Raw genomic sequence first — 23467 nt, 5'->3', positions numbered from 1 at the left:
AAAACGTAATCCCCGACTTGTCCTGATTTTCAGAAGTAATATGTGTGTTTTGCAAAGAAGTGCATATCAAAACAACAGATGCATACCTCTTTTGAATCCCAAATTTCTGCTCCATCGTTGTACATTGCCATAAGTTTCTGATTTCCTTTCCCTGGGGCAAAACGTATCTTTTTCACCCAGCTTCGGTGTGTAGGAATCCCCCTAAGGAAGACCAAGATTATTATCAATCATTTTATACCTAATATTGTGGGTAGTTGAATCCTTGCCATGAATGTTGCAGATCTTGATATTGTACAGGTTAAGAGGGAGAACAATCTATCTATATTCAAATGACTATCCAATTAGTGAAAACTAAAAAGATTAAATGCTGGAAATAAATACTACAATACTTAATGTTTTATCAGAAGTCATTGCAGATGTAATGTAAGAAAGATATCTAGCTGTTTTTACAACTTTAATAAAATGTTAATCTTTTGTGTTTTCAGATGGAGTAAATGTAGAAAACTGTAATGCAGCAGGCATTTTTCTGAAATTTTATTCTCCTCAAAACACCACAGATGAACAAAAATGAGGGGGAAAAACGTTCTAACACTCATTATCTCATGTTTGTTAAACTTAATTTGCATTCATACCTAGATACTCTAGCTTTCAAATCCCAGAAGTTTAAGTTTCCATCAACATCTCCAAGAACCAGGATATCCCCTTTCCAGGCAATACATGTAATGCTACCCATACTTCCCTGGAAATATTTAAAAGCAGAACAAAATCTTGTGATTAATAGAGTCAAACATAGGAACAAACATTTCAAAATTAGGTTGTGGGGTTTTTTAAAATATTATGTGGCATGATAGACCAAATTCTGCTCAACTGAAACCTGAAACAATTCTATCACATATAAGCATTTATCATGTCAATCATATTTGCTTCAATGTGCTTCAAAAGACATTTCCTTGTAAGAAATTTTGGGTTTAATGCAATGGAAGTCACTTCTCTATCTCTTGTTTCAATGAAACACCAACATGACAGACCTCATTAATCACAATACTAGCATATACTGAAGTAGCAAACAATAAAATAAAAGAATTCCTTTCTGCAAGTTCAATTTATGAAAGCTTTTGAGAACAACTGAAAAAAGAAAGACTGTTCTTCAGAGTAACTGGAAAAAAAAACAAACTTAAAACTCATGAGAGTGCTCTGGCCCCCTCGTTCTCCTTAACATGCAAGATAAAATCCATTAACAGAACACAGACACATTTCAATAACAACCTCTTTGTTATTCAAGCTTTTCGTATATGCTTTACAAAATTTATTCAGAAAGCAAATCAGGGCCTATGAAGATTCTAACTTATGTAAAAATAATTTATTTCAACAGTGCTTTCAATAGAAAAACTCTAAGATTATGAAAACAAAATTGCTACTGTTTTGGAAGTTGGAATTTTTATTTCATATTTCAAACTACTGCATTAATGACCACTTGAAACTACAATGCATATCCTGATTTTTTTCTGGCAATCATAACTAAGACAAAAAAATTAAAGCATCAATGATACAGAAAATTGGAACTCACATCAGGAGGAATTCTTGCACTGTCTTTTACTGAGTTTCCTTCCACTGTGAGATGATAAACCTGCCCATCAGCACCTGTAAACACAAAGTGCTCTCTGGCAGAAATGTTCTGGCTCAGTTCTGATTTACTTTCAGCTTCCTGTAATAAGCTTTAAAGAGAACACAATGAGACACAAGTATTTCTTTCTTGAAATTAGAATTGCAAGGCAAATTTCCCCTAACTAATGCACAGATGCAGCACAAAAACTCATACATCCTTCAAAACAATTTATCCAGAAGCAACAGTTAACTAATTTATACATATATGGAAACATTTAGGGACAAATAAGATTTTTACTTCAAGAATGAGGCAACTAATGGACTGATACAGACAGGTGAGAGACGCAGCTACACTGTTTCTCTCATTCAGCAGTAAAACAAAGCTCCACAACTAAAAGCTAAAGGAAGCTTCGCCCAGTGTGTGATCAAGAATCGGTTCCAAAATATTCTGTTCTACAGAACAATGGCACGTGGTGGAAAAACAACAACTGATGCAGAATAAAATTCTATCAGAATGAGAAATACCTGATCACAGAAGATTCCACGCTGCTAACTTCAGTATCTGATGCAACTGTCTGCCGGGCCATGGCCTCACGAGCAGCTAACTGCTTCTTCCTCAGGCTTTTTAAGTTATGAGAAGGGGACCACTCCTGTGAAAAATTGCCCAGGAAAAACATAAAAGGCAAACGTTTACTCCCTATTTACTGGGGACAATGATTTCAATGAAGATTGCTTTTTATGATACCTCCCTCCATCACCCAAAGAGCAGACCACATTTTTCCACCAGTATCTCCTTTTTTCTTGATTCTACTTTATGACAGATGAAAATGGAAGGGTAAAAGCACTTATTTCTACACTACAGATATAGTAACATTTTGCTTCAAAATTCCTCATAGATTTTTATACTATCTCAACATGTTACATGTAATAAACAGTAAGTAACAGATTTTTACTCCTTACCAAAGCGGTCGCTGTAGGGAAGTTTTTAGACATTTCTCTAAGCAGAGTACATGTTCTGACATCCCAGATCTCCAATGGTTTGTCTTTAAATACTACAGCTAGATACTGCCTGAAACAAATAAGAATTTACTACATCAAAAGTAATCATTCCGTTTTAATTTGAGCATGTTACTTCACACATGTTGTTGATATCAGCACTCTGGAAACCCTCAAAAACTAAGAGGAAGCACAGTAAATTAATTTGGCTCAAATCCCACTCTGAAACTTGTGATTTCCTTGAGTTACTCAGGTGCAAAAGAGTATCTGAAAAAGAGTCCTCCTTCAAAGCTAAAAGAATTAGAAATTTCTGTTAGGTGGTACTGCTCAATTACTGTAAAGACGACAAGGGAAGTAATTTAGAGAATGCAGCAGCACATCTAATTTAGCTATATTCAGCCTGACTTGCAGCGATGACTACACAAGGTATCAGAAAGACATACCAAGACTGGTATGGACAGATTTTTTTTTTCTCTATTCCAGACACATGCCACTACTCTAATCCAGTGACAAATGAACATAAAATCCTCTGACACTAAACCACTTGTCAGTCATGTCTTCAGACCTTTCGTCTGTGGAGCTAGAGGAGTGAAACACCTTCAATCTACCCCTTCACATTTAACCTGAAAATACAGAAAGGCCCTACAGCTATGTATCCTTTGCAACTGCAGTAGTCTCTATTCAAATGAACTATTCTTTCTTCTTCTCACTCAACATTCTAGTCTCTTCACCTAAGCCCACAGCCGTTCTTAATTTTTAATATATTAATAAGACCATTACATGGTTGAACTCTTTCAAATTCTCTGGAATAAATACAGACTTCTGAAAATATTCATATGCAAGCTAAAGAACATTAAATTTTTGCCTTTCTATAAAGAAAAAACTTTTAGAATTTAGACATAATGCCTTATTAAATTCAACACTATGATTTTATTTACACAGGAAAGTAAAGCAATCTTACAGAGTACTGCTGTTGTTATTTGTGATACTGTGAAGACCAGGGGTCTCCCCACAGGCCTTATCACAAATTAAGTAGGATCTGATGGCAAAAAATTTGGTAATTTATCAGCTGACTTCTCAAACAAATACACTTCCCATCTGGCTTTCCGTTAGATAATTATTATAAAGGTGTGAAATACATACCTAGAAAAATTACTAAACAAGTGAAAAATCATCCCACCTTTGATGCCATACTTCTAGTTTTAAGTGAGGCTTAAGTTATAGAAAAGGGAATTAACTCATAAAATAATCAAAGTTGACAAAAACTGTTCAGCACTTTTATTCTCCCTAGTATAATCAAAATATCTGTTCAGTCAACACAATTCCTAAAAGAACTAAAATGTTAACAACTGATCTTGCAATGAGACTGGATCCTGAAGTGACAAAGTCAACCACAGAAACATTCACAGCTTTTGCACTTTGAATTAAAATTCTGAAGTAATTTTCTCTTGATGTTGATGCACATTATTCTGTACTCTCTGGAGTGTTTTTTTCCTGGAATTTCTATTATTTCTATTAAGTCATGAGGACTTTCATGCAGTAAAGTAAAATGCGTGAACTTCACAAGGCTAATCTACTTACTTTAAATGAGACACCTTTATCATTTCAATAGCTGGCTCGTCATTGCCTCGCTCCCCACGAAATGCGATGCTCCTGCCTGGAACACAAAAACAAGATGGGAGAACACAGAAATAGTTACTGAACTAAATGTAAATAGAGAAATAGTTTAGAAACTATTCTGTTTGTAAGCAGAAATGGTTTACAAACTGAACTAGATTATCACCAAGCCATATCTTACATTATTCTTTCAGTTAAAGTTTTACCGCATTTCAAAGGAAGATACAAACTCTTCTGTCTAATATAATACCTGACTCGCTTCCAGAACACAACTACTGAAACTGATGCATCATCAGCATTACAGAAATACAGAGAGTTCAAAGAGTTATTATCTTCTACTCAAAGCCAATGAGATATACTCTCAGTTCCCCAAGGAGAAAATTCATGAGTAGATTTCAAGTTTTTATAAGACAAATTAATTCTGCCATAAACTAAGTCTGAAAGTATTTCCATGGTGAAGTACTAATTCATCCTACACTTAGTCAAAACCATTCTCTCTTTCCATCTAAAAGAATAAATCCTAAGAATTTATAAGCTTATCCCCAACAGTTTTCACTCATCCGTATAAAGTGTTGCAGAATTAAAGATATACATATCACTAAAATAAATAATGATCTGCACACATCAGGGTATTGCAGGAGCTCTTATGAAGTTTCATTGCCTTTAGCTTTCAAGAAAAATTCAAGTTTTCAAACTTTGGCAACTCTTGAGGCTGCTCATAGCTAAATTACTTATCTTAGACCAATTATGTGAATAAATCTAGTTATCAGCAATGCTAGTTAGAGCTCTCAAGTCAGAGACCAGGCTACAGGAAACCTTTCAGCTCTATTTGCTTCATTAGTGAAGAAACACCTTAGGAATTTTCTTCCTTATTTTTGTTCAGAAATGTAAATGAGAACTGCATCAAAGTGTTCATGAAGCAAATACAAATCAGCACAGTTTTCCTAGCCCTCAAATAGAAAGTTGGGCTAATAAGTGATGGAAGAACCAACAATCAAACAGTTAAGCAGTCATGCCATTCTTGTAAGCTTTAAAAGAGGAAATGTAACATTTTTCAAGCAAACCATATGCTAAGGTCTCAGGTATTCACATTTACTTGAAAATTGGTTGCCTGCAGAAATACTGAACCTTTTATCACTTGTATTTATAAATTATTCCATACTGGTTTACAAGCTGAGTGAAAAATCAAAATTCCATTAAAGTACGTATCTTTTTTGATTTGATTTTGAACAAATGAACAAAGACATGATATGGAAAATAATTACAATAATGTCATGTGAAAAGAATAGCCTCTTTGTGTAGCACCCTGGCAATACAAAACCTGAGTCTTTTCTATAAGCATAAAAAAATAACAAGAAAAAAATAATCACTTTATAGTACTTGAAGCAATCCAGAATTAGCCATGTGTTACAAGATTCAGGTTCTTCAATTAGAAATTAAATGGCTCCAGGTTTTCAGATTCAAAAATAATTTAAAGTTATTGAACTGCTTCCTATTTTGGGCTGTCTAATCTACCAAATTATACCTCCTAGTATTGTGCAAAATACTGAGTTCAATCACAAATACATCTGTCTTCCATTATAAGGTCAGAATAGTTGAAAAACACAAATAACCTGTTCATTTTGCTAGTAACAGCATCTTTTAAAAAGTTATTTTCTAACCCTTTAATTCTTTACAAAAGTATCAGATTTTATTATTAAAATATCCATGAGGCATTCATACACGCACTCAAACTCTGGTCATGCACCTGGCCCACCTTGAAAAATTATCTGTTGGTGATAGAAACCACAAGAAATGGTTCAACACTATTTCAGGTGCACATGAAACCATGGGTGTAGACTGTGACAAAATACATTTGGAAAGATATGCATTGTGTGAACAAAATACAACACTAATACCCATGCTGTGTGAACGCTTCTAAACCTCCTGCTGACAAAGATTCATTCTTTTAATAAGTCCAAGACACAGATATCTATGCAAAGGTGTTGTTGCAAGGCCGTCTGTAGAGCACCAGATGGAACACATTACGTGACTTCACAAGGACAGAAAAACAGAACCAGTTAAAACTCCTCTTTATTATTTTTTGTCATGACAACAGAAGAAAAAAAAAAAATTAAGAACTTATGGTTGTCACTCCCCAGCAAATCTGTCAGCCTCTAGTACAGATTTCTCAGGAAAAACTAACCTGTTGGTAGGTCCACGAGCTGCAGCTCATTCCTTACTAGCCCCAGATTGTTAGGTGTTGACGTGGCAAAGGAAATAAACCCAGTCAAGCTTATCCACTCAATTCCCCTGTCATCAGAAGAGAGTATATGGAGCATATTAGCTAAAATATTTGAATGGCTAGAAAATAGCCTGGACGGAAGTACAATAATTTTTTTCATGCACATTCTTCAATCTGAAAACAGCACAGAATTAATTTTCTACACTTTACAGAAATACTATATTTAAGCATAAAAGGAAGCTACGCATTTACAACTATGATATAAAGTTAGTAAACTGAATTGGAGATTTCTTTTCAGAGTACACTAGTTCTTGTTTGGTTGAAACAAAAATTTCAGTTAGAAACACTGGTAGCGTTAACAAAAATCCCTCACAGATACTCTAGTGGTGAGTGGACTAAAAGCACTGCTCTGATAAAATCAGTAGTTTACCACAGGGGAAGAACTATCAAGTAACTTAAATTTGCCAGCATAGAGAAAGAGAAAAATATTCGTAAGGACAGCAAGGTGGGGAGACTTGATTCTTTCAGTATAGAAAGAGGAGAAACAAAGATGATCAAAAAAAAAAGGCCCTAATCAGATTTCAGGGGCTATCATGAAAGAACTTAAAACCTCGTAATATTTTTGTTGTTGTTCTTTTAGATCATGACAAGGTATCTGCAAATCAAATTACCTTGAAGTTTTGCAAGGATGTAAAGTTACACTGCATACAACACACTGTCAGCACATATGGATTCTAAGCAAATTCTTCAAATGTACCACAGGCCACAAAAGGACAGAAAGCAGCACTAGGTGGTACTGTTCCAAAACAAGACAGTTCTCTGTCTCCATCCCGCATGCACTCTGTGCCAGCATAAAATGCTGAGTGCTTTATCTGTGAAATAAATCAAGGAACTAATCTAAAAGAAAATTGAGACTGTTCTAATACATACATGTGGCCAAGTTCATTTTAACACGGATAAAAGGATTTAGGTTTTCCTCAAATCCTTCAAACACAGAGTACTTAAAAACTATTTCTAGGACTACTAAATCTTCTGTTACATAAATTGCAAAATTATGGTCTGTTTTGCAAGAATACATGTGAAATATGAGAAAGATAAATACCATTATTTATGATTTACTGTCTGTAAATCCAGCTCACATTGTACTAAGTAGAAGTTTCCCAAATGCAATGTAGGTGGATGAAAGCAAAAAGCACTCCCATAATACCTTGCACTTATAAGTTACATCCATATTTATTTTTTAGTTCAAGCTTTGAAAAAAATGAGAAGTTTTATTCCTAAATCCTCAAGTAAAGTTCAAAATATAGGACCCAGGCCATTTCCCATCTGGCCCTATGAAAGTTCAACCAATCATTTCAATCAAAATGAGAAGTATTCAATTATTAATTGAAACATTACAAGAATGACTGAATAGAAATCTACAATTGCAATAATGTGTGACACTGAAGTCTTGAAATAGTCATAAATACGGGGAGCTTTCTGAAATGGAAGACATATGAATTCTGACACCTTTCTCATTTTTATCTATTATTCTACTATGTTTTTTGTAAAAAGCACAGAATACTCATAATGCATTGTTATTACCAGTGGTTATTCACCATTTTAGTTTAAAGACCTGAGGCATTTTCTATACCTCTTTCATCAGCTCAGATTTAACAGGAGAATTCCATTTCCTTTGTTGCTGGCTGGACATCTGTCAATACCGATAAAAACCTACAGAAACCCAAGACACTCATAATCAAAAGGAAATCTTATCTTAGCTAACTGCTTGCACTTGAAACAATAACATTTTTGTTATTGTCATACATGTAAATTGACATTGTGAAGAAATTGTGGTTCAAGTTTTAATGAAGGAAACAAGAAATGACTTCCATATTGAAGTATTTCCACTTGCAATATTTTGTAATAAAAGACATCTTTGTCTACTAGAATTAAGGGTTACATTTAACTGTAAACTATTTGTCAGACTGGATCCACTCTTTTAAAACATGAAATTCAGGGATTCTATATAGTCAACTTGTCTAATTTACTTCAGGGGTAAGATTCAGTTGCTTTAATTAATGTTCCCGATATGAACAAATTACAGAGTGTATTTATGACAAGGCAGCTTCTACTCAAATTAACTGTAAGAATTATAAGAAAAGGAGAAATGTAAAACTGGAAATCAAACTATATCTTAAAGAAAACAGTATTAAAATCTCAATCATATTATCAGAAAATACTCCCGGCCTCAAATTTTGTTATTTAAAAAGAATTTTCCTTGTACTTCAAAAGTATTTGTATGGTCTGTACGTCCAAAAGTGAATGTCAGCAAGGGAATAATTTTTCCTTTTTAAAAAGAGGAAGGTTAAGAAAAAGAAATTGTTGAACATGGTACATCTGAGATAATGGTATATCCTTGTAACGGCTACTTCAGAATTCATTCCAAATACACAGGATTTCAGTGCAACACTGCTTATTCTTGTCAGGCACCACATATTTACTAATGGAGAAAAATCAACCTAGCACATCAACCTGTAGGACAGAAGGGGCAGTGATTTTTCATTCATCTTTCCCTATGAGAGGAGTTTTTCAAGGAGGTGACGAATGTTTGCAAAGCAGTTTCCCAAAGGGGAGTCAGCTTAAATTCAACTGCTAAAACATGGATGTAAAGCAGTAATTTTCAAGTTTTGCCTGCAGGCTATAAACTTTCTTGTTACAGTCAGTGAGATTTAAATTTTAAAAATTAAAGCTGTTGCAATCTTGAACTTGCTGAGCTTCAGCAAAAAAGAATGAGAAGCACTGCTCAAGTCATAGTTATGTATCTATCAGAATAAGCAAAAGTAGCAGTGAGAGGCATTGCAAATGCACCACTTTCCCTAAATTAATGCTAAATTGCAGGCATTTTATTTACATGTCTCAAAGACATTCTTCCGCTGCACTGAAGATTATTATCATCTCCTATCTTACCACAATAGCTGAGATTGGTCTACTGAAGAGGTCTGAACAGGTATCAGACTTAGTTATTTCATGGTTCTTCTAATTCCTCTTAGCCGTAATAATTATTTGCATTTCTCTCTATCCGGAAGGAAGAAAGACTGACCTCCTGCTCCCTGCTTCTTTCAGCCAGCATAGATGCTATAGTCCCCTTCCGTTTTTTTCCCCTCACTTATGCTCCTAGCAGTGACCTGGTTGAGTTATCCTGTGTGTTCTCTGAAGCATTTCTGCTGCTTCTTGCCTCCTTATAAAAACTAAATTAAACTCAAAGGCGAAGTATTTACTCACAGAGTGCTATTTAAACAAACAGTGAAACAGCAAAGTAATAATCACTGATAAAATTAATATTCAAGATCACTCATGACTATGAACTATCTTAAATGGAAGAAAGACTAACAACTCTCCCTCCTCCTAATCACAATACAGAATTGCAAAGTTAAAAAAAAAAACCAAAACAAAACGCAGAAATCAGCATGTGACTACATATGTACCTTCTACAAAAGAACACTTTAAACTTAGAAAAAATGTAATTGCTAGCATCTAGACAATTCGGTGGCCATTATTTTAGTACACCCGCATAAACTACAGAGCACTGAAAACTCTGCTGGTCTTGAGTTACAGTTTCAGGGTATTCTCAGTTACATACTAAAATAATGGCATACCCTAAAGGTGTATTTTGAGATAAAACTAAAATAGAGGCATTATGCAATCTATCTGCATTTTAGAGGTAAAGTAAGAATTCCCACTGAAAGAAAGACTGTTGCCCTCAATGAATATTAATTAAAGAAAAAAAAATCCCTGTGCCTTATTCTACATTGCTTAAAGCATTCCACTGAAGTCGAAAAAATTATGTAGAAAGTCACTCAGATCATTAAGACTGGGATTGAAGAAATTAAAACAAATATTTAAAAGACTTACCCAGATAACAGCTTATTGCTAAATAAAATTCAAAATAATTTTAATTTTGTTTTAAAAATACTGTTTGTGTGAAGACAGTTGCTAGAAAGACAATGTATTCTTGAAGTTTTTCAAAAGTTGCAGAACGTTTACAAAGTGAAAAGCCCAAACTAAGAATACTTCCAATAACATGTGAAGCCTAAATAAAAGGAAGAAATTTTTTTTCAAAAGCATATTGCCTCCTCTCTCCCCATCTTAATTTTTTTTAATGTATCCAGCAAGCACCATCTTGGCATTATCTTACCATATCTTGCCATTAGTTATTCAAAAACTTATGTCACTGTGTACACACAAATACACAGTACAACAGCTTTAAAGCTTACTCTGTTTCTTCTTAGGATGGATAAATACTGAGTCCTGGATTTGGTCTTTAAAATCTTTAATGATAAAATTATTTTTACTTCAGTTAGAACCAGAACTATCTCAACAGCAATTTCAGCCCCAAGGGGTCAAAGTAAATAAACCTTGGCCTACAAAACATAATTATTTCAAAGGACACAATCTGTGAGTCACAAACAGTTATATAAATAAGACACTATAATGAAGTTTCTTGTCCTAAAGAGACTTCTTTGTACTACAATGCACTAAAGAAACTGGAAGTAGTTGATACGCATCCTAAATCAGCAGGCACAGGTACAATTCAAATATTTAGTTCAACGTAATTTTCACTTCAATTTTGACAGTGTGTTACTGCTTATACACAGCGAAGATACTGTTAGGGTAGACTACTCAAGAGGCAATTTTCTTGAGCATCATTTAACAATGAAACAAGACATTAGATGTTTTAGTAGTTGTCTCTCAGAAGGATTATAGTAGGAATTAAAATTAAAATCTTACTTGACTTCACAGGAATGGATGCTTAACTCTTTGTGTAAGAGTCCACTTGTAAGATGAAACACCAGGACAGAGCCATTACTTGTACCTATAAAAAGTGATTTTTTTTTTTTTAAAAGACCCATTTTATTCTCTCCTTCCATACTTTATTAAAAATGCAAGATTTACAGCTATTTCCCTCTTACTCTTTTTTTTTTTTTAATACCTGTAGCTATGATATATTTTACAGTTTTAGAAAAGTTTTTTGATTTCTAGTACTTAAATCACAAATATAAAATCCTTCAAGGATCTCTGCAGACAGTGATATCTATTTGGATCAAGACATTTTCCTGAACCTGAATCTGTAGAGCCTGCAGAAAATCTGTTCATTCTTCCTGCATTTTCACAACATAGCCAGTTGCAGGAAAAAGGAACATTTCTTCTTGTTTTGATTACTCAAGATTAGTAAACGTCTCAAGGAAGGGTATTAACTGTTATCCACTAATAATCCCAGGGGAGAACCGTGAGTAGATTTTACCAAATCATTAAAGCAATTCTGCTTTCTCATCCCTGAAATAATGACCTCTTTCAAATTACAAATCAATAATTTAGTAGCTATTAGCTGCAGTAGATCAAAACCATTACAAAACACTGGAAGTTAAATTTTCTATTAGACACTGGGAAGACTTACTTATTCTTCTCTTTTTTCCTTTATACTCCTATCAACCTCATTAAATACAACAATGGATACCTGAAGAGCCATTCAAAATACCTTAAGTCTAGAATAATGCAGACCTTGCTGTAAATGCACTTTATACCTACCTATTGGTTTCCTAATCTTTATATTTCACCTGGTTTTAAGGCTACAACTTATATAAAATCAAAAGTTACATTTTAGCAGCATCACATCATGTACTGATAGCTTGTCTACCTTTTAGAGCACAAATACTGATGGCACTTTTAGCTCAGTAATAAAAGAAGCATTACAAGTACTGCACACATACACGTACACATTATTACGGTGTTTTCACTACTGGAGTGAGATCCTCTTTGTAAGCTCCTGTGTAACATTCACCCTTGCAATACTTGTCACCTTGCCCAAAAACCCTAGAAGACTCTATAGCACAGGCAGACCTTAAGAACCACAAGAATCTCCCAAGTTTGTCTTGAGACAGGCACAGTATGAACCGGGCAGCCCAGAATCAACTGATATCTCGGATATATCGAGAGCATGTTTGGACAACTCAAATCCAGAGGTCTGATTTTACAACCTACTATAATCTTTAAATTACAGCGTGTCCGTGTCTACTGTTCCAGTTCACTGACTGCAGAGAAAGACAGCAGCCTGTATGGATACCCTGTGAAATCCTTGATGTGGTCTGAAAGAGCATGCCAGAAAAATCAGATTTAAATAGGGAGAACTTAAGAGTTAATAAATCGGGTGCTCACTGGCAACTATTCTAATATCTAGATGAGTTTAACTATATTTGTAATAAGAATAGATTCATTCAGGAAAAATAAAACTGCTTTAAGTATATTTTTAGGTACTTACATCAGAACAAAAATAGTCTCTCAAGTTCATTTACTTATTCTAGGGATGCGGTGCTGCAAAAGTCCGTATTTATTGATGTTTAGAATGAATTGAGAGCAGCATATAAAATGCTGAGTGTATCAACAGACCAGTATCATTGTAAATAAAAGGACAATACAAACTTGCTAATATACTGCATTTTTTCAGGTAACATTACTTAATTCCAAGGCAGGAAAAAAAAGAATCCGAAGACTATCATGGATGCAAACTAATACAAGGGTCACTATCTGTGCTTAGTTACACAGGATCAAAAGACTGATTTTTTTTTTTCTTCTGTATTAGTAACTATATTTGTATTTAATACAGAATATATTATTTTCAGAGCAAGGAATAACCTATTCAAGGCACTTACCAACAGCAAGGATTGGCTCATACTGTTTAATGTTTTTTGTTGTAAGAGGTGGGCACATGCGGATAGCAAATGGAGGCAAAGGAAGTCCTGAAAGAAGTCCAGTCAGCAGAAATTTGAGGTGAACTTCTTGAAGAAAAGAATTCTTTAACTGTTCTTCTCCAGTAACTGTGCCTTGCCCTGCTTAAAAAGTAAAGCTCTTGTTAGTATTAAATTAAAATTGGAGATGTTATGGAAAGTTATCAGATACAGGAGTTTGTATAATGAAACTTTTTTTGAGATTGGACTTCTACTAATTTCTCCAATACCAACTTTCTTTCCCAACACTAAGAAGAAAAAAAGAAGCAAAAAAAAGTGCAACCTTTTCAGTCTTCTGCCAGAAATCAAGGCTTTTACTTTTTTTTTTTCGCCTTTCAATTTTTTCTTAAAGTTAGTTGCTAATATTTTTAAATGATTAGACCAATTCAAAGACTTATGAAGGTATAACTCCAAACAGTAAAAACTGAGTGCAGTTCACTACTGGAAATACAGTGAATTTGCTCAGATACAATAAAGATGGACACAAAAAGATGTAACTCCCCTGCTGTATACTTTCTGCAGTCAGCTGTACCAGTCAGGGTGATGTCAGGTACAAAATAACAATAGCTATGATATCAATGACTACAGGAAATGGAGATAAAACTTATGTCCTAAATGTCATCTTTTAATATATGAGATAAAGTGCAAAAGAACCTCCTATAGTGTTAAGCTGCCTGCACCAGTTAATACAGACAACTTTTAACAAAAGCAATCCCAAATCTGCACCTTTGTATCTCTGAGCAGCACTACTCAATTTTCCAATAAAAATTAGTTTTAAAATTTAAAATTAGCCTTAAAAGAACATTTCTCAATACTGAAGTGCTGACTGGCATTTAGATTTAACAAAGATGGGATGCATCAGATAACTTGTCTTCATCCGCTTAAGATTACTTTCAAAAAACAAAGGGATTTTGGCCAAATTCCATTTTAAATTACTTTTTTCTCCTCAGGGAAAATGAACTTTGACATTGGTCTGCAACACAAAAAAAACTTAAAAAAAAAAATTTGATAATTTCTTTAGCAAACAGGAATTCTTTTCTTTCAGAATTACTATTTAGATTGCACATGAAGCAATTCTAACATATGTAGTTCTTAAGTAAGATAATATGTACAATGATTCAGAAATCCTAGAAATGATTAGCAATAATAGTGAAAATGTCTTACCAATCATGTTGTCTAATGAGAGGTCTGGAAGTTTATTTTGGAATGCTCCTACGGGAATCCCACAGAATGAGACTGGGGAATATAAAGGTGATGCACCTGAACTGCTGTAAAGGAAATGAAAATAAGTTCCTAACACAAACTGGATGGCCTGTTGACTTGGGTCTTTGATTTTTTTCCCCAGATGGATCTTTCAGTATTCCTACCACTTATTACTTGCAGAAGGTTTTTGAGAAGATTATTACCACCATCAACTTCCACGAACAACTCTACCAGGAGATAATGCACACAAATGTACAAAATTCAAAATAACTTTCATCTTCCTTACAGAGGTATTTCTAAGTAACAGAAAAAGACAGATGTACCCCTTGTTCTGAAGTAAGCACTGAATGGAGGCTTTTAAAAATATTGTGTATTAACATGTAGAGATGAATACAGCAACAATCGTAAATATTTTTACATTTAAGAACAGATTCCCAAACTTGGGGAACGTTTTTTGTTAACCTATATAAACCTCTTATATAGCTTCCAGATGACGAAACCCATAACTGCAGCAATGCCTTTCACCTAAAAACATTTGAGACACAATTTCCTCTGCATATACAAAGCTACAGCCAAAACTTACAGTACAACCTATGTTTACAATCTTGTGAGATATCTATGCATCAGGTTGTTGTGTTATTTTTTTTCCCAACAACTGTGACAGGGTTCCAGCACAATCTCCATCTGAAAGGGACTCAAAGAATCCTTGCAGCCTTGCAATCATATCTTGCTGGGCAAGACAAGCAAAGACCAAAGACCAAAGACTACTGACTGCACCTAGCTGTATGCAAAAATGCAGTTTAAGGCCCATACAAAGGCATTTTCTTTAAAATCTCACTACAACAGGTTTTAAGTTCAAATTTTAGTTAAGACCATCAAATCCAGCAGGATCAAAAGCTAATGGAGGAAACACCTTCAAAATCCATTAAAGACTGCCAACTAGAAATATGCTTTACTCTTCACTACAATCCAACCATATCCTCCTCTCAGTGCTTCTTCTTATTATTACTTTTTTCCTGGTTATATAATCATGACAGAGACCAATGTTTTAGAAATGAGTCTAAGAATACAAGAAGTAAAACCCAGCGACATATGGATCCTAAACAGCTCTCTTGGATATGCATCACAAAGAATCCATCTAACAGTAATTTTGAGAACACCAAGAATAAAAACATTAAATCATTGATGAGCGACAAAAAGGATCTATGTTGAAAATCTGGTACTACTGACATTTAAAAGTATACTAAGAATTCTGTATTTCTTTTATGCCAGTAAGTTATTTATTTTATTCAATAGTACTTTAATGGTTTATTGCAGCAGAATGGCCTTAATATACTGAATTTTCAAAGAACTATATTAATTCATTTAGTATTTTTAGATACTGCTCAAAATCTAAAACTCTACAGGCTTTGTATATAAAAATATTGTTTATACTACTGTATTCCAGCCACCTGCTGTGCAGCCTCATATTGCTTCTGTGTCAAATTCACAAAAATATAGCAGAAAAATCTTTCTCCTACTAAAAATGTGGTCCCCTCCGGACTATTTTGAAGACCTTTCATATGACATGATGAGGGATCCATTCCTGAGGAAAATTACATAGTCTGAAGAAAGTCAAATGAGAAGAAAATGTTCCCCCCAAATAATGTGAATATTCATTCTATCTTTTGTTTCCTTATTCCAACCACTTAGTATGAATTTATGTTTTAAAGAAAGAAGGCTAAATACAGTTCCTTCACTTCCCCAAAGCAAGGGAACTAATCTATTTGAAAGATGTATTTTGTTCCTCTTCCTTTTATTCATACACACGTATAGCACATCACACTACCATACACATGAGGACATCACTGTTGCTTTTGGAATATAATATTACACGCCACTTGTAAAGGTACAGATGAAAGCTTTGATAAGAAAAATAAATCCCATTACCTGTTACGCACATTTCTGCCAGAAACACTTGATTTTAATTCCCAGATCATTACCCTCCCATCACTGACTATGAGAGCTGCAGAATTCTCATTCACTGGGCAACACACCATACTGAAGGGTCGAACTGTTTTTGTTACCCTGATTGCATCACACTGACTTCTTAAATCATAAATCAGCTCCTGAACTGGGTCTGGATCTGTAACATCAATGTCCCACAGAGGACAAACAATTAGAGTGGAAAACATATGATGTAATCAATCAACAGAGGTAAATTTGCAGCATGACTGAGCTCTTTGGTTGAAGTCCACATACTTCCTGTGCCACAATTAGGAAAAACAATCAAAAACTGAATAGTATTGATCTTGCTGTACACAACACCGATGTGGAAAGTTCTCTAAAATGTAACTTTGTCTTTAAAATATCTTATTCCACATGAATCTTGCAAAATCTAAAAAAAAAAATGACTGTTTCATATCTGGGCAGAAAGTGAATCTGCCCTCCACAATCCAGAACTCATTTGGTTTATTGGTGAACCTATAAGCAAGTAATGTAGCTCACTAGAAATCACCGAACAACCAAAACCAAAACCAACCAAACTCTAACCAAAAAACCCACTTCTTTACATTTACAGAACTATGCTTTCCCTTCTTTATTCCAGTCTCCTCCATGATATTTAAAAGGCCATTCTTAGTAACATTTCATAAAAGAGACAAAGGTTTAATAATTTAGGTTTTAATCTAAATTTAAGCCCATGTCTTAGTTCTAAAATCAGTTCAAATGACCAAATGATTTCCAAAACCTTGTGCTTGCCTGAAAAATCTTTTTTCTTAAAGATAAAAAGAACATACTAACCATCTTTTATCCAAAACATTCTTGTGGAGGTGCCTCTAAAGCCACTTCATAATTAAGTATTATTTAGTGATAAAAGAATTTTCAGGGTATTAATATATCTTATTTTGCACTAAGTATCAGAGAAGTCAAAAACAATTTTGGGAAAATGCAGCATGAATTTAATGTATAAGAGAAAAATCACAGAAGGTCTGTATTTCACCATCCTGTATAAGGCGTGATGGTTAATATTGGCATTAAGATATTAATTAAAATGTCTCAAAGTTCATTTCTGCACATTTTTGACACAAAACTTACCTGGCTCTTCATTTGGCGTTCCAGTTATACTGCAGTTAGATCTGCGAACTCTTAAAGTTATACAACCATTTTCATGTAGGCAAAATAACCCATCACGCTGAAAACAAGGAATTACCTAGGTAAAGAGATACTACATTATACCGTGTTATCACAATTTGATCCTTTGCAAAGTACTCTTATAAATGAACATACAATTCCTGATGTATAAGCAAGTCACCAAAAACATTACCACTAATGCAACAGTTCAATGAATTTCTTTAGCTACAGTATTTGTGAATAAGGAATTCAATTAATTAGAGAAATTCATTGACAGGTTTTGTTCAAATTGTTTGCATTTTGGGTTTTTTTAAAACATTTTTATATATATATATATATATATTTGTCTCATAAATATATTCTTTTTAGTTATCACTTAAAAAAAAATCATTTTTGATATCAAAATTCATGAATCCAAGAGAATGAAGATGTTTCAGTGAGATCTCAGGCTAGACTTAGCTGTCTAATTAAGCAAAGGCAGATGCTCACAGAACTAGTATTAACTTGTGTATAAGCAGCTTAACCACCAGAGAATGCAATGTCCTTTTCCCACAGCACTATTTCCACACTGCTAAGTTTTGTAACACCACAAAACTAAGTGGTTTTGCTGAAAACTTCAGAAGACTAGATTAAACAATGCTTGGTTCAGAGGACATTTTTCCCCCTGATGAGCTAACTTCTTTTCATCCCCTAGAACTAATCAATGGGTCACAATCTTACATATGAACTTAATAAACTATGACAATGATAGAAATCAATTAAATTTTCATTACCTGTAGAAAAGGCACACCTGTTCTTTCAATTGCAATCACACCCACTGTCTGATTCACTTCCAAGTCAAGAATCAGAATCTCTCTGGGATACAATAACAGCATGTAGTTTCTTTTTGAAGGCAAATATGACAACTGAAGACAGTCGTTGAGTGTTACAGATTCAGCACTGTAAAACATCAGATATAAAATTTAATCAGTTTGTATCAACAAATACTTTAAGTTCAAAATAAATTTTTCAGTATAAATTCTCCTGAAGCTGCATTTTTTCAGGTATTCCCTATGTGGATCACTAGGCAACAGCAGATTTCCATTTAATTGCTACAGCAGTGAAAAGCATCACTGACCTCCAAAAGACACAGACTCTCTGTTGACTTTTGTCTAAATAAGATTACAGAGCAATATTCAAAATAGTCTGTATTTCAAATGGAACGAATGTCATTCTTCCACATCTCAAATACAAAGCAATTCAATTATAAACAGTGCTAGCTGCCATGGTATTTACTGGTATTCATGGGAAATTACCCTCACACGTACTGCTTACTTGAATTTTTATATTATTATGCGTATTATTTTATTTTGAAATGAAATGAACTAGCCTATCAAGAATACCAGTCTTCAAAACTCAGAGAAAGTAGCAAAGAGCAGAAAACGTCACCATTTTGTGGAATGTTAACAGAAGACTGGCTGCAAGGTAAAGAGGTTCATTAGGTGCATGCAAATCAATGAATAGCACTTAAGTCACGTTGAAGAAAATCATCCTCATACTGTGTTCAATTTGAAAGCCTCTGAATTCATTTAAAGTATAACTCCTGAGAAGTTGTGTTTGTTTTTAATCTCCTCATTCTAACACACACTAAATCTTCCTTACACCCTTCTTGCATCTCATTCTCTGCTTCAGGAGTACGAGTCCCTTTTTTTCTGCAATCACTTTCCTGCCAATGTCCTGCTCCTCTTTCCTCAAAGTGTCCCTAAATTCATATGAAACTACATAAATCATTGCTGCTACAATTTTTTCTTCCTTTTTTCCAATTCTAGTCTTTTCAGGTGTTCTGGATGGGAAAGGATAGAGAAAAGAGCAACTTAAAATGCCATCAGGAGGATGTAAAAAAATTAGTATCTTTGTTGATTTACTGTTACTACAGAGCACACGTAAGGCTGCAGCAGCATACGTACTCAGTATTTGCAAATCAGGTGTTCTGTCCAATGTAGCACAAATCACGCATTACAAAATACAAAATTACAAGATCATGCCCATTATCTTCATATAAAAATCACAATTTGTTAAATGATTACCAGAGGAGGTATCTTCTCCTCAGTTTGTAATTTAAATAGATTATAAGAGACTATAAATTTCATACCTGGACTAAATTTTGGTGTCAACAGCTAACTGATAATACGGTCTGATTAGTTTGTTCTCACGTTGGCTAGAAGTCTGACAAATACTTTTATTACTCAAATAAAAATATATAAAAGAAAAAAAATTACACCACACAAGAAAGTGGCCTAGAGAATTTCTAACAAAACCAAAACCAACTCAAAATGCAACCACTTTAGTTTTAAAAGGTCAGAAAATACACAAACAAGTATGTATAAATTTTGATTTTATTTATACACAATTAACTTAGAAAACACCTCCTACTGCAGTATCATGTACGACATCAGAATCAGAACTCTCCTCGGGTATGAGTACTTACACAATTTGTATTCTCTTATTATATCCCTTCTCATTAAACAATTTAAATGAAATACATTAGCCCATTTTCATCTTTTTTTCCCCAAGAAAGATGTTTCTGAATTTACATCTGCATGAAAATCTGTTCATGAAGGGAGAACATTATGTCATTAACTTATATAAAACATGCTGGGATGATATGGCTGATTTTATGAACAGAAGTGGATGACTGTCAATGTTATATTCTTAAGTAATGTCCTCACATAGGATACTATCTATCTGCCCACCCCAATCAATTTTCTTTTTTTAAACTAATGATGTTATAGGCTTTAACCTAATTATATTTATAAAATATACAGGTATATAAAACATTATCTGAGAAGAAATATGTGCAACCTACCTTGGTTTTTCATTACTGATTAAGATTTTTACTTTATCAAGGGCCTTTTTGGCCCCTGTAGCAGCAGCCAGCTTGTTGTGAGAAGGGCTGGAATGGGGACTAGAGATGTAAACCTTCTTCCCTGAGCTGGCAGGAGCTTTGGAAGGAGAGAAGTCGGAGATGAACACTATTCCTTCACTGGTGAGCACTGTACCAAGAAAGACAACTCTTATTAGACCAAAATACAATCTGTAATTTGATTGCAGTGTTCCATTTTAATGAAATTTTGGTGGGGAGAAATGCTAATAACATTAATAATACTGTATTAGACAGAAAACTCGTAATTATAGACAACCAGCACCTCCTACTGAAATTGCAGCAGATGGTCCATTATAATTAATTAATATCCAAGCTCAAATTTTCAAAATTAAGTCTATGCTAAAAAAATACTATGGAGATTACTGGCAGAAACCTCTTGGTTCTTCAGAACAGTTATTCTCTCTCATTAACTATTTTTCTTTACACTTCACCATGCAAATAGAAGGCAGGGTTGTCCACATTCGCTGTATCACCATTTTTTGTCCGCATGTAGCGCATGACTCAAAGAATCATTAACTCGCATTATTTACGTTGCAGCATAAAGAATCAGCTAAGCTGTAAAGATGTAGCTAAGATTTTACTACACGTTTACAGAAGGTTGAATGGTATGGCAGACCAAAAAAAACCCCACCAACTACAAAGCCTGGAAACTGCACTGTCTCATTACAGATCAGGAGTGATGAAACTAAATTAAAGAATAAAATGGTGACTCTCTTATTTCTCTTAGTTTCTGTCTGCTAAAATGTGAATAAATCTGCACTACATCCTCCTTGATGACTGAACTGCCTTTGAAACTGATGCTCACATTGTATTTGTTTAAAAAAAAAATAATCCTGCTCAAAATAACATTTATTCTTGGTCTACTCATCTCACTGGATTCTCCCTCCGCATCCATCCTTTTATAGCTTTTGATGTCAGTTTAACAAGGCTCTCTATACTTAGCTTCCTCCAGCTCCCTATCTACACGTTTTACCCCTTCTTTTGTACAGTCTCAAACATTTCTTTTCAGATGTCTAACTTCTCATGCCTACTTTTTCCCTCCCCTAACATCATGGCATCTTATTTTAGAAGATTCCACATTAGCCAAAGACTCTACTGTCTTTGTTTTGAGACTCCTTCTTGGCATTTACAACATTATTCTCTACAATGCATTACGTTTAATCCCCAAATTAACATTTGAGTTTAACATTTTTCCTGGTCACACATACTCAGGCCACACTATTCTATACATATCAACTTACAAGCTAAGTGTGAGGGATCAAAGGGGTCAAATGAAAAAGACAGAATATTTTCAGCATAACTTTTCTTCCAAAGTTTGGTGCCCGTGTCTGCATTCCACAGTACGATATAGTTGGGTGGATGAACTGCAAGCAGTAAATCTCTAGAAGCATCTTGATTCCATAACCACTGCATGTCTGTCAAAAGAAAGAAGGAACAACAGTGAAATTAATTTTCAAAAAAGGTTTGGTTTATTTTAAAACTATTTTTCTTCTATAATAGCTTGTCTTTAAAGAAATAAATAGTGACTTGCTCTGTTTCACAATTCTAAAAAATCAATCCCTTATGGCCTGAATTTATGTTTTTAACAAACAGCAATAAACTGAGTTACACATGTCTACACACATGCACACAAATACTGTAGAGTCAAAATGAAAAGAGCCATATATTATCCCAATTAATATTTGGGATGACACCATGAACGAAAACACGATCCCAAATTTTTGAGATGGTATCAGTATTGGACCTGGAAACAAATGTCTTCTCCACTTCAAATACTGTTTAAACAGAGTCTTAAGTTCAAGAGTAAAATGAAACTGACTATAACACACTATCAAGTACAGTGCTTAAATGCTAGGGTAAGTCTGAAGAGATATGGTTGCAAATCATCACAGCTGGTCATCATTTAAACATTCAAGATAAATTCACATAAAAGACTATGTTTTCTGTCAATAAGAACATAGAGACACCTCAGTTACTTGAAAGGAGCTGTATTAGAGTTTCCTACATGCTCCACAGGGCAGTGTTTTAGACAATAGAATGGGTCAGGCAGGCAATGGATGAACTCCCCCCAGTTCAGATCCTACCACTCACTGCATCACCTCACCAAGTTACAGCTTCTCTACAGCATATTCATTTATTTTAAGATGTAAACAAACCTTCCTTCCTCAACCGTTCTTCTGTTTTATCAATTCAGCTTTTTCAGAGCTGGTAAGTGCTTCTCACTAGGTTTCAGAGGAAAAAAAAAAATCCAGTCTGGTGTGTTCCAATCAGTTATACTGTAAGTTAACAAAAGGTTAACTCCTTCTCAGCTGAATGCAAGGTTTGGATCAAATAAAGAAGAGTGCCCTACACTGATGCACCACTTTTCTGCTCATTGAAACAGTGAGGCTCCAGCTGTTACCCTACAAAGCTCTTGAAGATACACAGAGAACCAGCAGACCACTCTGGTGTTCCATCTCTGTATCTGCACCACTTTCTACAGGCTTGTAAAAAGCCAGAGGCCTCAGAAACAGATGGAAAGGAAAAGAAACTGCTTTTGTTAGAGGTTATTGCTGAATCAAATCAGGGACTGGCAGAACAGAATTTTTATTCTGTTACTTATGACCTTTTTTTCTCACCCAGCAGATTGGAAAGCCTTCACTGGTTCCAAAAACCTGGAGAAAACTTCAAATGACATGGTCAAAACTCCACCAAACATTCAGTGAACTGGTGTGAAGAGTAAATAAAACACCTTCTAAACATACACACACAATGAAATAAAACTAATAAAATTAACTGCAGTCAATAGAATAAATGTTCGGTGTCCCTTAGAGATTTACAATATTGTATCTACTTTCACAGGATTGATATATAAGAACAGATTAACAACAAAACCCAAGCCAATTTCATAAGCGGGCTTTCACGTGATAGAATTCAAAATAAACAGGTATAACTCCAGCATTATCATGACTTTTTAGAATAGTCCAAATAAACTATAAATTGTTCTTAGAAATTCAGTATGGTAGTTTCTTGCGGCGGGGGGGT

The 23467-nt window shown here is 34.4% G+C and overlaps 1 protein-coding gene across 1 annotated transcript in view; it reads right to left on the bottom strand.

Moving 5' to 3' along the window:
• The window catches only part of WDR11 (WD repeat domain 11), an 89703-nt gene that overhangs the window by 12140 nt on the left and 54096 nt on the right, over positions 1-23467 (bottom strand). The window contains exons 4-18 of the mRNA XM_026851550.1: positions 21685-21858; positions 20366-20552; positions 18294-18459; positions 17485-17599; positions 16339-16534; positions 14371-14474; positions 13132-13308; positions 11213-11297; positions 6404-6510; positions 4183-4258; positions 2566-2674; positions 2131-2255; positions 1568-1715; positions 633-739; positions 87-201 (exon numbers count right to left, since the gene is read on the bottom strand). Coding sequence (XP_026707351.1) covers positions 87-201; positions 633-739; positions 1568-1715; positions 2131-2255; positions 2566-2674; positions 4183-4258; positions 6404-6510; positions 11213-11297; positions 13132-13308; positions 14371-14474; positions 16339-16534; positions 17485-17599; positions 18294-18459; positions 20366-20552; positions 21685-21858 — 1991 coding nt within the window. The remainder of the gene's footprint in view (positions 1-86; positions 202-632; positions 740-1567; positions 1716-2130; positions 2256-2565; positions 2675-4182; positions 4259-6403; positions 6511-11212; positions 11298-13131; positions 13309-14370; positions 14475-16338; positions 16535-17484; positions 17600-18293; positions 18460-20365; positions 20553-21684; positions 21859-23467) is intronic.

This window comes from Athene cunicularia (assembly GCF_003259725.1).
Source record: "Athene cunicularia isolate RWA chromosome 6 unlocalized genomic scaffold, athCun1 chr6_part1, whole genome shotgun sequence".
NCBI lineage: Eukaryota > Metazoa > Chordata > Aves > Strigiformes > Strigidae > Athene > Athene cunicularia.
This window is presented reverse-complemented; position numbering and strand designations above follow the sequence as displayed.